Source organism: Capricornis sumatraensis, chromosome 9 (assembly GCF_032405125.1).
Source record: "Capricornis sumatraensis isolate serow.1 chromosome 9, serow.2, whole genome shotgun sequence".
Taxonomy (NCBI): Eukaryota; Metazoa; Chordata; class Mammalia; order Artiodactyla; family Bovidae; genus Capricornis; species Capricornis sumatraensis.
This window is the reverse complement of record NC_091077.1, coordinates 21,130,212-21,144,526: the sequence shown is the minus strand read 5'-3', so window position 1 is coordinate 21,144,526 and position 14,315 is coordinate 21,130,212. Positions and strand designations below refer to the sequence as shown.

The 14,315-nt window shown below is 53.8% G+C and overlaps 1 protein-coding gene across 1 annotated transcript; it reads left to right on the top strand.

Moving 5' to 3' along the window:
* The first annotated feature begins 7,929 nt into the window (after window positions 1-7,929).
* GADD45B (growth arrest and DNA damage inducible beta) lies at window positions 7,930-10,019 on the top strand. Its single transcript, XM_068979897.1, has 4 exons — window positions 7,930-8,180; window positions 8,288-8,389; window positions 8,794-9,016; window positions 9,284-10,019. The coding sequence occupies exons 1-4, from the start codon at window positions 8,137-8,139 to the stop codon at window positions 9,395-9,397; spliced, it is 483 nt and encodes a 160-aa protein (XP_068835998.1). The 5' UTR covers window positions 7,930-8,136; the 3' UTR covers window positions 9,398-10,019.
* Window positions 10,020-14,315: the final 4,296 nt, after the last annotated feature.

Here is a 14,315-nt window from a genome sequence, read left to right as displayed (position 1 = left end):
CCTGATGGTCCAGTGGTGAGGACTCTGCGCTTCCACTGCAGGGGGTACAGGTTCAATCTCTGGTCAAGGAACTAAGATCACACAACCTGAGTGGTGAGGTTAAAAAAAAAAAGTAATGTAATGTAATATTTTAAAAAACTGAAACATATGTGAAAAAATCTCCACCCATGATGAACTTACAGCTGGTATCTGAAGTCAGGGTTGTCTTCTGGGAACCATGTCCACCTAAAAAACAATGGGCTGAACTCAGTGCATCTATACAAATGTAAATCATCCACGTAAAGCATGGAAAAAGGACAATTGTACTGTGTTATTTTGCATCAATTAAACAAATGAAGTTCAGTCTCTGGATGGCCTAGAAGACATCTTATCTGTCCCTTCATTAGTTAACGAGTTCCTTGCAAACTCTGACAAATATTGATTGGATATTCTAGTGAGAATCATGCTTTTACCTTTTTAAAAAAAATGCATCTCTGTTTTGGGTTGGGGGGAGGGACCGGTAGGGGCAAAGGCACAATCAGAGAACAGCGGGAAGGGTGAGCAGAAGAGGGGCATGGTGAGACTGTGGGTTTGGAGGAAGCCCTCTGGGTACTCCAGGGAGAACTTGTTTGGGGCGGGGCATGAGCATCTGGGGACAGGGGGTTGGCTTCAAGTGGCTTTCAAGGTAATTGCCATAGGGAAGGTGTACAGTGCTCTTTCCACAGGCCAAACCCAGTCTAGGTCATGGGTTTTTATCATCCTTTTCACAACTTGATTTCCCCAGGAAAAAAGGGAGTTTCAGAGAGGTTAGGCTACCAACCTGAGAACACACAACTTGTGAGGGGTGGAATGGGATTTGAACCAGGTGAGCTTGACAGAGCAGAGTGGCCGCTACCAAGCACCTTGCCTGGATGTCACAGACACAGACATTCTGGCTTCCTCCTGCCCACTGCTATCCTCCCCAGCACCCCCGGACGTGACCAGGCCTCCTCACCTTTGCCCTTGACATCTCTGCCACCTGGTGTGTGTCCTGTTCACCTCCTCCCAGCCCATCCTGTCTTCCCAGCGTCTCCAAGTTAAGATGGTGACTCACCTCCACCCGGAAGCTGCTCCTTGGGGACCGGAATCAAGTCTTGTTCATTTTCAAGAAAAAAATAAATAAATAATGTCAGAGGCTAGTCCCTCCCCTGCTTCAAGCTTGACAATGGTTTCCTTTGCTATACTGACCCCAAGCCAAATTCAGACCCTCCCAATGTTTATTTATTTGACTGTGCTGGGTCTTAGTTACGGTATTCGCGATCTTTTAGCTGTGGCATGTGGGATCTCATTCCCTGACCAGGGATCGAACCCGGGTGACTTTCGTTGGGAAGTTGGATTCTTAGCCACCCACTGAACCATCACAGAAGTTCCTAGCTTACTTTCTTCACGACACTCAGATCTCAGCTCAAATGTCACCTCCTCAGACATCCTGACCACGCCACCCGAAGCAGTTGCATTATCACCACTCCCAGCGCTGAATCAGCACCCAGTAGGCCTTCAATTAGTGCCTAAATTGCCCACTTAGAGGGTAGTCACCATGCACAGAGCCCTCTCCTAAGTGTGGACCAGAATGAATGCATTCCATGCTCAGAAGGATCCTAGGTAATACATGGTTTCCATTTCACAGAGGGGGAAACTGAGGCACAGGTGTGGGGTGGCGGGATGGTCAGGGGGAGATTCAAAGCCAGGCGGTCTCCTTGGTCACTCCCACTGCCCCTGCCCCATGCTCCTCACCCCAGCCCCTCAAACCCCTCCTGGCTTACTGGGCTTGAGTTACCATAACAGAAACACCACAGGCTGGAGGGGCCTAAATCATAGACATGACTCTTCCATGTCCTGGAAATCTGGTGTGGCTTGTTCCTGCTGAGGACCTGGTTCCTGGTCTCACTGTGTCCCCACCTGGCATAGAACACTCTGGGCTCTCTCTTCGTCTCCTTATAAGGACACTAGTTCCAGAGGCCCCACCCTCAGAGCCTCATCTCACCCTACCCCTCCCAAAGGCCCCACCTCCAAACATCCTTTAATATTTTAAAAATTTAAAAGAAATGCAAAAAAAAAAAAAAAACAAAACAAACCCCATACCATGCTGACTACATTATCAAAATTGTAAATCAAGACAGGATCAGGGGGCTTCCCTGGTGGTCTAGTGGTTAAGAATCCACTTGCCAATGCAGAGAACCTGGGTTCAGATCACTGGTCAGGAAACTAAGGTCCCACAAATCATCTGGTGCAGCCAAGAAAAAGGAAAATAGTTTGTCTAATTCCGGACAACTGGTGATGGTTGCATAAGCTTGTGATTCCACAGAAACCCACTGAACTAGACACTCTAGATGGGCGGGTTTTATGGTATGTGACTTCCATCTTGATAAAAAATGAGAGAAAAAAAGATTATCTCGATGACCAAGTTTTTGGTGCCTCTTTAAATTCTGCACCCGCCTCCCCGACAGTTTTCCTTCCTTCCTCATCCTGGTCCCACCAGGGCAAGCCAAGTCCTTCTGAATCAGCCTCATCGGTGTCTCCCTAGGGGGTCAGGCCCCAGCCAGGCCCTGTTCTCTGCTGGGCAGACCACTTCCTGTCTCCACCAGGAAATACCTCCTCATCCTTCAAAACTCAGTTTGCTTGTCTGGTCCCCAGTCTGACCTCTGTGACCCGCATCCCCCTAGCCCATTCCCTCTGGACCACATATCCTGTCCTAACCCCTGCCTCTGGGAATCTAGGAATTGTTGTTCAGTCACTCAGTTGTGTCTGACTCTTTGCAACCCCATGGACTGAAGCACACCAGGCTTCCCCCGTCCTTCAGTTTGAGTTTGCTCAAACTCATGTCCATTGAGTCTGTGATGCCATCCAGGCATCTCATCCTCTGTTGTCCCCTTCCCCTCTTGCCTTCAATCTTTCCCAGCATCAAGGTCTTTTCCAACAAGTCAGTTCTTCAAAGCAGGTGACCAAAGTATTGGAGCTTCAGCTTCAGCATCATTCCTTCCAATGAATATTCAGGGTTGATTTCCTTTAGGATTGACTGGTTTCATCTCCTTGCCTCCAAGGGACTCTCAAGAGTCTTCTCCAACACTACAGTTCAAAACCATCTTGGAATAACCTCAGACAGCTCTGAGCTCTGCGCCTCTGGATAATCAGCGCGGTCTTCCTGAGTCTCTATTCCACTCCCGGCAAATGTGCACCCACCACACAGGGCTGCTTCCTGGGCACTGAAGAAGAAACTGCTTATGAAAGGCTTCAGTTCAGTTCAGTCGCTCAGTCGTGTCCGACTCTTTGCGACCCCACGAATCGCAGCACACCAGGCCTCCCTGTCCATCACCAACTCCCGGAGTTCACTCAGACTCACATCTATCGAGTTGGTGATGCCATCCAGCCATCTCATCCTCTGTCGTCCCCTTCTCCTCCTGCCCCCAATCCCTCCCAGCATCAGAGTCTTTTCCAATGAGTCAACTCTTCTCATGAGGTGGCCAAAGTACTGGAGTTTCAGCTTTAGCATCATTCCTTCCAAAGAAATCCAGGGCTGATCCTCAGAATGGACTGGTTGGATCTCCTTGCAGTCCAAGGAACTCTCAAGAGTCTTCTCCAACACCACAGTTCAAAAGCATCAGTTCTTCGGCGCTCAGCCTTCTTCACAGTCCAACTCTCACATCCATACATGATCACAGGAAAAACCATAGCCTTGACTAGACAGACCTTAGTCAGCAAAGTACTATCTCTGCTTTTGAATATACTGTCTAGGTTGGTCATAACTTTTCTTCCAAGGAGTAAGTGTCTTTTAATTTCATGGCTGCAGTCACCATCTGTGGTGATTTGGGAGCCCAAAAAATAAAGTATGACACTGTTTCCCCATCTATTTCCCATGAAGTGATGGGACCGGATGCCACGATCTTCGTTTTCTGAATGTTGAGCTTTAGGCCAACTTTTTCACTCTCCTCTTTCACTTTCATCAAGAGGCTTTTTAGTTCCTCTTCACTTTCTGCCATAAGGGTGGTGTCATCTGCATATCTGAGGTTATTGAGATTTCTCCTGGCAATCTTGATTCCAGCTTGTTCTTCTTCCAGCCCAGCGTTTCTCATGATGTACTCTGCATAGAAGTTACATAAGCAGGGTGACAATATACAGCCTTGACGTACTCCTTTTCCTATTTGGAACCAGTCTGTTGTTCCATGTCCAGTTCTAACTGTTGCTTCCTGACCTGCATACAGATTTCTCAAGAGGCAGGTCAGGTGGTCTGGTATTCCCATCTCTCTCAGAATTTTCCACAGTTTATTGTGATCCACACAGTCAAAGGCTTTGGCATAGTCAATAACGCAGAAATAGATGTTTCTCTGGAACTCTCTTGCTTTTGCGATGATCCAGTGGATGTTGGCAATTTGATCTCTGGTTCCTCTGCCTTTTCCAAAACCAGCTTGAACATCAGGAAGTTCTCAGTTCATGTACTGCTGAAGCCTGGCTTGGAGAATTTTGAGCGTTACTTTGCTAGCATGTGAGATGAGTGCAACTGTGCGGTAGTTTGAGCATTCTTTGGCATTGCCTTTCTTTGGGATTGGAATGAAAATTAGCATGTAATAAATCCTCAAGAAAAGTTTGCTCTTATGCATATCGACGTGGTTCATTTTGGCCACTGCATGTGGGATCTTAGTTCCCTGACCAGGGATCAAACCCATGCCCCGGCAGTGGAAGCAGAGTCCTAACTGCTGGACCACCAGGTAGTCCTCTTATGTGTGCCTTGAATGCAATGTAAATTTAAATTTTAAAGCACTTACATTTATCAGTTCTAGAGACAAGGGAATCTCATTTGCAAGGTGAATGTGGATATATGCTCAATTTTCTGACTAGGGAAGTCCCCAACTCACAGGTTCTCCAGGAGGAGAGTGTGGGTTTCCCCCTCGGAGGACAGGGTCACCTCTTCTAGAGCAGACAGGGACATTCTCATGGCTGCACCAACCTTAGGAGAAAAATTTAAGAGGGTGCCCGAAGCTCAATCATCAAGATAAATATTTCATTTATTTATTTTCCCTCATTTGGCCATGCCCCATGGCATGTGGGATCTTCATTCCCTGGCCAGGGATCAAACTCATGCCCTCTGCATTGGAAACACAGAGTCTTAACCACAGGACTGCCAGGGACGTCCCAAGACAAATACTTTAATGTAACATTTTCAAAAATAAAAATCAATGCAAAAAAAAAAATCATGATGAAGAAAAGATCAAAATTGGAAATAAAGTCAGGATTTAAACTTGCAAGTGAACAACTCACCTCCCTGCCCTCTACCCCCGACCCTGTCAGATAATGCTTGTTTTAAAACCTCGATTTTTGTTCATCATGGATGGGGATCTTGGGGCATAGATTTTGGTTAAGAATATTATATTAAGATATTGTTTATCTTTTTTTTTTTCTTTTGGCCTCACCATGTGGCTTGCAGGATCTTAGTTCCCAGACCAGGGATCAAACCTGTCTCTCCCCGGCAGTGGAAGCACAGAGTCCTAACCACTGGACTGCCTGGCAAGTCCCTATAATGTTATACTGATGACTGAGTTTTATGGCATTCCTTTAAAATTTGTGCCTGAGGTGAGTACCTCGATTCCCTTACTCTATACCCTGCCCTTGGTTCCAATAAAACTTTGTTGAGAAAAAATGGGGTGCACAATAGCCAAATGGTAGAAACAACCCATGTGCCCATCAACAGATGAATGAACTAAATGTGGTCCATCTATACAGTCTAATATTATTCAGCCTCAAAAAGAAGGCAATTGTGACACACACATGAATGAACAACTGTGGATGAGTCTTGAGGATATTACGTTCAGTTAAGTAAGCCAGACTCAAAGGACGAATACAGTATGACTCGATTTATATGAGGTCCCTAAAGGATCAAATTCATAGAGACAAAAAGTCAATGGTGGGTGTCAGGAGTTGGGGGTAGTTCGTGTTCCATTCCCAAGAGTTTACTCTGGGGATGATAGAAAAGATTTGGGTCTAGATCACGGTGATTGTTACCCAGCATTGTGCATGTATATCATGCCACCGACTGGTATACTTACAAATATCGAAATGATAAATATAGTGCATATTTTACCATTAAAAAAAAACCACAGTAGCCTAGGCAGTAGCTTGATTAAAAAATTAAATCTATAAAGTTATTAATACATGTTACATATGTGTGTGTGTGTGTGTGTGTGTGTGTGTGTGTGTGTAAAGTATTGCATTTGTTACCCCTTCCGGGTTTTTCACTCCTCTATACTCCGCCCCCGCCGGTTGGTCCCTTCCGGAACTGCGGGCGCAGGGACCTCGCGTGGACACCAGGTGGCGCCGCCGCGCCTCGCAGCGCCCGGGACATTTCGCGCCCCCACGGTGGGCGGCGCGGAGGCGGCACGATGCGTCACCGGGACCGCAGGCCGGGGAGCTGGGGGAATCTAGCCGTAAGGCCGAGGCCAGACCCCAGGCTGGCGGGGGTGGGGGTGCAGCTGAGTCATACGGGAGCCCCCGATCGACCGTGGGAGCTAGTCCCACGCGGGCCTGCCCGCCCGGCTCGTGAACTGCTTTCCCAGGGAGATGGCGTGGCTGGCGGCTGTCCGAGCGCGCGGCCGCGCCTGGCGCACACGTGTAACTCCAGCACCAACTAACTGGGGCCTTGAATTAGTGGAGGCCTCACCAAACCTCAGTTTACCCTTTTGCATCCTGCAGATAAGCATAGCCCATGCTTCCCGGGTTCTTGGGGATTCAATGAACCGTGATACGGAGAACCTGGGACTAAGCGCGCGCTCCATACATTCAGCGCCCACTCCGGAGGGAATAAAAGCGGCCACCATCACAGTAAGCGCGCAAAGGTGGCAGCGCGTGGCTCACAGATGAACCGGCTCCCTTCGCCCTCTCTCGGGCCTGGATTTCCCCCAACAGAGCCGCGGTGAGCAGGGGCAGTCAAACCTTGCAATGCGAGGCTCCTGCAGGGGGCGTGGAGCCTGCGAGGCCTAGCCACCTGCGCCTCCCACGCGCGCCCCACCCTGAAACTCCCGGGGTTGGAGAGGGGGCACCGGGTCTCGGTCCTGGGCTCTGCAGCCCCTGGTTCTGGGGAACTCGAGGCGACCTCCCAGACTACCAGGCGATATTTATCAAGTGTCTCTTGTGTACTCCATTTATTAGTTAATGTTTCCTGCAACCCAATGAGGCCGGTGTGCATTGTCATAGGACGGGTGGGAACTCTGAGGCCGCCTTCGCAGCCTGCAATTTTGGGGATCTAGGCGGCCTCCAGCGACCACCACCGCGTGCTAGGCGCTTACTGTGCATCCCTCACTTTATTTAGGACTCTGCAATCTAATGAGGCCAACTTTGCATTTCCATTAGACAGATAAGGGCAGAAACGCCCAGAAAGTAAAGTCACCCAGGGGCTGGGGTCCCTGCAGCCTGGGGCTACCCACCCCCCACCACCACCACCACCTAGGGATCGGGCTGCAGACTGGGCTCCCTCTCGGTGTAAAACTGCTGCAGAACCTGGAAAGACTCGGGCCGGGGACTCTCCGGGGACCGGGAGGGGATTCCAGCCCCCCCCCCCTCGAAAGTCTGGGCCGCCTCGCGCGCTGGAAATCCCGCGCGCGCCCCGAAACGCGGCGCGGCTGCCGGGAAATAGGAGAAAACTTCTGCTTTTTTTTTTTCTTTTCTGGCACTCAAGTTCCCCCCGGCTCCACCCCCCCCCCGCCCGGCGCCCTCCTCCCGGCTCTCGCCCCCACGTGGGGCACCCCCGCGCGTCGCCCCGCCCCTCCCCGCCGCCGGCCAACCGCAGCGCGAATTTCTCTCGCCTTTGTGTTTTGTCCAATCGGAGGGGCGAACGGGTAACTGGGGCCACGCCCCTAACCTCTTAGTCTATAAAAGGCGGTGCCGGCCGCCGCAAGCTCAGATCGCTGACGCCGAGCACTCGGATGTTTTGCAGTTGCTACTTGGATTATTCTTGCTGAGACACTTGCAATTTTTTCCGCCTTTTTTTGGGGTGGATTTCGCTGCCTTCCTAAGGTCTTGACGAACGCTTGGTCTCCGTGGGAAGGCTTTGGGCTTTCCAGCCTTGGATATTGCATTTTCTTCCTTGAACCTGTCGTGAGGCTGTTTTCCACTGTGGATTATAACTGCAACATGACACTGGAAGAGCTCGTGGCGTGCGACAACGCGGCGCAAAAGTAAGTCGTGGCGCCCCTGCCACCTGAGGTCAGCCGGGCTGGGCCGGGTGGGGACGGGGCGCCCCGTGCCTGGCCTGATGCTGACCTCCGCTCTCCCTTGGCCCCAGGATGCAGACGGTGAGCGCCGCGGTGGAGGAGTTGCTGGTGGCCGCGCAGCGCCAGGACCGCCTCACCGTGGGGGTGTACGAGTCGGCCAAGCTGATGAATGTGTGAGTCAGACTCTGTCTCCCTGCTGGGCGCGGGTGGGGACCCTCTCCGCTCTGCAATCTCCCTCCTGCACCCCTCTCTTGCATGGGTCTGGGACACCCCCAAGTGTCCCCATTGTGGATTGGGGATCTTTCTGCTTTTTTTTTTTTTTCTTTGAGGTGTGGAGGCTGCAGTATGCTGGGGCTACATCACTTGCAAACAGTCGCCTGTTTATGTCCCTGACTTATCCCCCACCTCCGCCCGGCCTTTGAACCGAGCGTCTTCTCCCCCACCCCAGCATCTGCTTGCAGATGCCATCCCCTGCACACCTGCAGTTGCTCTCTGCTTTTGCAAACTCCCCGCCGCACGGGAAGGGGGGCCCTTCCGAGTCCCCAGCTGACCCACCCATCCCCCTCTGGCCCCTCAGGGATCCTGACAGCGTGGTCCTGTGCCTCCTGGCCATCGACGAGGAAGAGGAGGACGACATTGCCCTGCAGATCCACTTTACGCTTATTCAGTCCTTCTGCTGCGACAACGACATCGACATCGTGCGGGTGTCGGGGATGCAGCGCCTGGCGCAGCTGCTGGGCGAGCCGGCCGAGACCCAGGGCACCACCGAGGCCCGGGACCTGCACTGTCTCCTGGTCACGGTGAGCAAACTGGGGCTCCGCCCTGCCCCACCCCCACCCGGCACCTGGGCCCGTGTTTGTCAACAAAGTGGAGCTGGCCGGTGTGCACCAGCTCAGCGTTCAGCCACGCTTGGCATGTCCCGTGGGCAACCTGTTGGCCTCCAGGCTTCTTCACCCAGCGAGTTATTTTGAGCCAGCCTGTTTTCCCCATGGGAGCCCTGGGAGAGGGACACTCCCCACTCACTCCCTGGGGCTCTTGCTGAACCCCCTCTTCTCGCCCTCCCACAGAACCCTCATACAGACACCTGGAAAAGCCACGGCCTGGTGGAGGTGGCCAGTTACTGCGAAGAAAGTAGGGGGAACAACCAGTGGGTTCCCTACATCTCCCTCCAGGAGCGCTGAGACCCCGCCGGGCATCGGAAACTCTTGCTGCCGAAAACACAAAACCACATAAATATTTGACCCCCCTCCCTCCCAGAACAACCCCCCCAACAACCCAACCCGTGAGACCATCGGGGGCAGGATCGCTGGAGACTGAAGACAGGAGAGGGAGTGCGCGGCCACCCCAGGGCGGGAAGCTTGGAGCCGGGGGGCCAGCGGCGGCCACGGTGTGAGGAGAAGACAGGACCCGGGCCAGCAGGAGAGGGGACCCGGGAGCTCAGGCCTGGTGACAGAGCAGACGCAGGAGCCAGGGGGCTGCTTGCTTCCCCTACCAAGGAGGGCCTGGGCTCCACACTTCGGGGGTGGGGTGGGACTGACTGCAGCCCCCCCCCTTCTTGAGACCCGAGCTGACATCTGCAAAAAACGGGACTTGGTTGGCCTAGGGTCGGCAGCCCGGCCAGGACAATAACTTTGGGACTTGGGAGCAGGGGCTCATGCTGCTCTGTACCCATGAACTCCCAGCTTGCAAACTCAGTATATTGACAATCTATTTTGTTACTTGCACTTGTTACTTGAACCACTGAAAGACAGAGGGGAAGCTTACAGATACATATATTTTTACTTCTACTATGATGCCTTGTAATAAATTTTTAAAGCTTCTGGGTTCTTGTGTATTTGCAGTCCAGCCTCTGTGAGGGACCAGCCCCCACTATGCCCTCCCACCCCAGCAGTGTGCCCCTGCACCCCCTCCTGCAGGCTCACCAGGAAGTGTTACTTAAGTCCGAGTTAGCTGCTCCAGGCTCCTTGCAAAAACAGTACCTCTTCTCTCTGCAGCCGGCGCCACCCAAGTCCAACAAATCTTTGCCTCTTTTTTTTCTTCTCCCCCCGGTCCTGCCCCGTAGCAATTAAAAGACCGGTTTATTACGAAACCTGGCCGCCGTGTGGCTGCTGTTACTGGCGGTGCTGGAGCCAACCCCAGGTTCTGGGCACATGAAGACGCACCCCTGGGGGGCTGGCTGCAGCCCCTGCCTGTTCAGCCGCCACCGCAGCGCAGCTCCAGAGAGGTCAAGGGGCCACCTGTGACCACACAGCGAGGTGGGCTTGGAGCTCAGAGCTGCCCCTGGGCTCGGGCCTAGCAGGAAGAACTTTGGGGATCCCCCAGAGGGCACCCCCCCACCCAAGCCTGCTCCATCCTAGGATGGGCCTCTTCACTCCTCTGAAGAAAAAAATTTTTTTTCATTCCTCAAACTTAAATCAACAAGCAGCAAAATACCCGAGGAAGTCGTGCTCCCGGCCCAGCTGGGCTTGGCACGCGGCTACGTTTTGCCTCTAAATCGAAACTGTGAGGCCTGGCCGTCCACCTCCTTGTTCTATCAACGTCTCAAGTGGGTGACCCCCTGCGGCGGGGGTGGGGGGCGGTTAGGAGCGCAGCCCGGCTGGAACTCCGGCTTCAGTCTTCCTGCCCGGAGCCTGCGGTGTGTGCTCGCGACACCTGTGCAACATCCCCTCCCCTCGGCCCTGCACCTCGGGCTTGGGAACCAGGTGGGGGGGGGGGGCGACCCGACCCGGGGACCAGCCCAGGCCGCGCGACCTTTCCACGGAGCCCCACGTGGGCGCGCGAGGAAAACCCCGGCGGCCCCGGGGGAGTCACGGGGCTGGGGGGAGCCCCGCCGGGGGAGGATGGGGGAGCGAAAAGAGCAAGGGGAAGTCCCAGAGGGGGAGGTGGGGGCGGGGCGGGGATCCCTCCTGGAGGGGAGATCCGAGGGGTAGAGGAGACGCAGCAGCAGCCCTGAGCGAGTAAGGACACCCCCACCCAGCACAGGGGAGGGGGCGGAATCCCAGCAGGGGGTGGGGGAAGGGAGGTGCTAAGAGGAGATACCCGGCTCGCGAGGAGGGAGAACAAGAGGGGTGCGGTGGGTAGCCTACGGGAGAGGAGTGGGGTCCAACGGGTCTAAGGGGGGTTGAAAAGAATCCCTGGAGGGGGTTGGGGGAGGGGAGGTTCTGTAAGTGGAGAGACCGGAGCCCTGGGGGGTAGAGGTGGGAATTTGAAGAGAAAGGGGTGTGGGGCGAGGGGGCACCCAGAGCGGGAGGGGGAGAAGGGCCAAGGAATCCCTGTAGTGGGTGGGGGCGCGAAGTGAGAGAGAAGACTCGAGCGGGGGGAGGAGGAGCCGACAGTCCGAGGGGAGAGGGGAGGGGGTTCCTGCTGAAGTTGGGAGGTCAGGGGACGGAAGGCCCGCGTGATGGAGGTGGCCTGTGAAGGGGTGAGGAGGGGGATGAGGAGAAGGATCCCTGAGATAGGGCCCAGAGACGGGAGAGGGGGCAGAGGCCGAGACCTCAGAGTGGGGGCGGGGCGCGGCGCGATGCGGAAGAACTAAGGAGGGGGCGTTCATTGTCCCAGAGCTGACCTGGAGATCCCCCAGTCGGGTCAGCTTGTGGGAAAGCTCCCTCTGGCTCCGCCCGTGGGTGTGGGCCGCTCTGTCCCCGTCCTGACCTTGGCCACACAGAAGGGCAGTATAGCCTCTGACCCTCTCCTCCCTAAGTCTCCTGTGCAGTGGGGGCACGATCCCAGGCCCCTGGGCTCCAGGGAGACACAGGGCATGGGTAGGACCTCAGCTGTGTGACCCTGAGCTGGTACCTTAACTTCTCTGTGCCTTTAAAGTTTCCCTTTCTGAAAAGGGGGAATAATAATGCTACCTGCCTGCCTCCTAAATTGCTGAGGTTAAACGAAATATATATTCCTCAGATTAGCTTCCCTGACACAAAATGTATTAAAAGGATTACCCATTATTACGACGAGGGCTGTTATCAGCACTGTTGTTATGTTCCCTGCATTTCCAGAATCGTCTCCTTTAATCCTCGCACAGCCATCCTGTGAATTAGCAGAGCCGAGACTAGGGTGAGGCGAGCGGCACACACTTTCCGTGCAAAATTTAAGGCAGCAAGCGCCCAAAAACTCAGTCGGCAAGATAAAGAATATTTTCAAGCAATGTATTTTTAACTCGGATGCAAAGAGAGAGAGAGAAAATCCCTTGGGGACCAAAACCTGTAAATCATGAGAGGATTAGCTGATTTGTCCCTCTGCTTCTCCGCGTGCAGCGTTCCTGACCCGGTTTGATTTAAACTTCGGATATTTGGCTCTTTGCAGGCGAAGAACCGAAGGCTCGTAGGGGGCGTGGCTTTTCACATGGGCGTGACCGAGGAGAGGCGAACCGAGGCTTTGAACTCGGCTGCCACTGCGCGAGCACGGGAACGTTCGAGGTCATGGCTCTTACGTTCTCACACTAGTTCTCCCATTATTATTACTACTATTGCTCCTGCTGTCGTTAAAAAAACCACTGAGTCTTCCTGACAGAACCCGGAACCCAACGGCTGTTCCGCGGAGTTAACAGCAGCTCGTTGATTCAGTCTTCTCTGCATGCAAACACCCTTAAACTTGACCACTGTCCACTGAGGACGATACTGCTGTTCCATCTTCCAGAAGAGAAGCCTGAGGCCCAGCGTGGAGGAGCCCGGGCTTGGCCAAGAGTCTTAAAGACCCAGGGGTACAGGGATCGGGCAGGTTGCACCCCAATACACTCCTGCCCCCACCAGATTTCAGGGTGGAGTGGCCATAGGTCACCAAGGCTTGGCCACTACTGCAGGTACCCCCTCGCTGAGGCTGCCACTGCTGAGGGCTGGGTTCCAGGAGCCAGAGGGTACAGGCCAGCACTTTCTCAGGTGGGTACATGCCTGACTGGGGTGCACGCTCCTCTCAGGGTACCCACACTCGCACACACAGTAGCTGTCACCTCCATCCTCCTCCAGACCTGACAATCACGAATCCACTCTTTTATCTCTGGATTTCCTTGTTCTAGACGTTTCGTAGAAATGGAATCACATGTTCTACGGCCTTCTGTGTCTTACTTTTCTCACCTGCATTGTATCTGGGGACTCATCCGTTTTGCAGGGTGTGTGTCCCTGCCAAAGTTTGAACTTGTATTGCCTGCCCTGTGTCCCTGGGACCCCAGCAGCACTAGCATCTCCCTGAAGCCCAGAATCTGCAGAGGCGTCCCACCCCACCCCTGGCCTGTGTCACTGCACACCCACCCTAGGTCCAGTGGCTGCTTGCACACCTGGCCCTCTAACCTCTGCCCAGAACCCTTTGTCCTTCCCTTTCTGCAAGCTAACACCCACACACCCTCTTGTCCTCACCTCACCTGCCTCCTCCTCAGGGAAGCCCTCCAGGCAGGCAGGACCCCGATAGCCTATCTCCTGGCTCCATCTGCTTCCCCAACCTCACCCCTGTCTTGGAGGGTTTGGAAGGACACTTCATCCTGCCACCCGCCCTGTGCCTCAACTGTCTCCTGGGTTAGGCTTCAGATTCAACTGGGCTGGGTGTGTGTGTTAGTCACTTAGTCATGTCCGACACTGTGACCCCATGGACTGTAGCCCGCCAGGCTCCTCTGTCCGTGGAATTCTCCTGGCAAGAATACTGGAGTGGGTTGCCATTTCCTCCTCCAAGGGATCTTCCCCACCCAGGGATCAAACCTGGGTCTCCTGCATTGTGGGCAGATTCTTTACCATCTGTGTTTTTCTCACCTCTCTCCTCCCTCCACCCCCACCAGGCCCCTCATGGCCAAGCCCCTCGTGGTACCTCAGTGCTCCTGGCATGAAGATTCAAGGCCAAATCTGGACACATGAATAACCAGAGATTGACCCATCAGTCATCTGGGAGACCTAGGACAGACTGTTTTGTCCCTAAAGAACACACACACTGACCTGCCAAGGGCTGGGGCCTAGCCAGACACAGTGACACTACCTCGTCAGGGAAGCTGGAACATTGTGGAGGCCACGCCCTTGGGGAAATTGCTTCTTCTCTTTGGGCTCAGTTTACTTATCTGTACAATGGGCACATGAATAGGAGTGCCCATCTCTGGGGCGTCGTGAGCATTAAATGAGT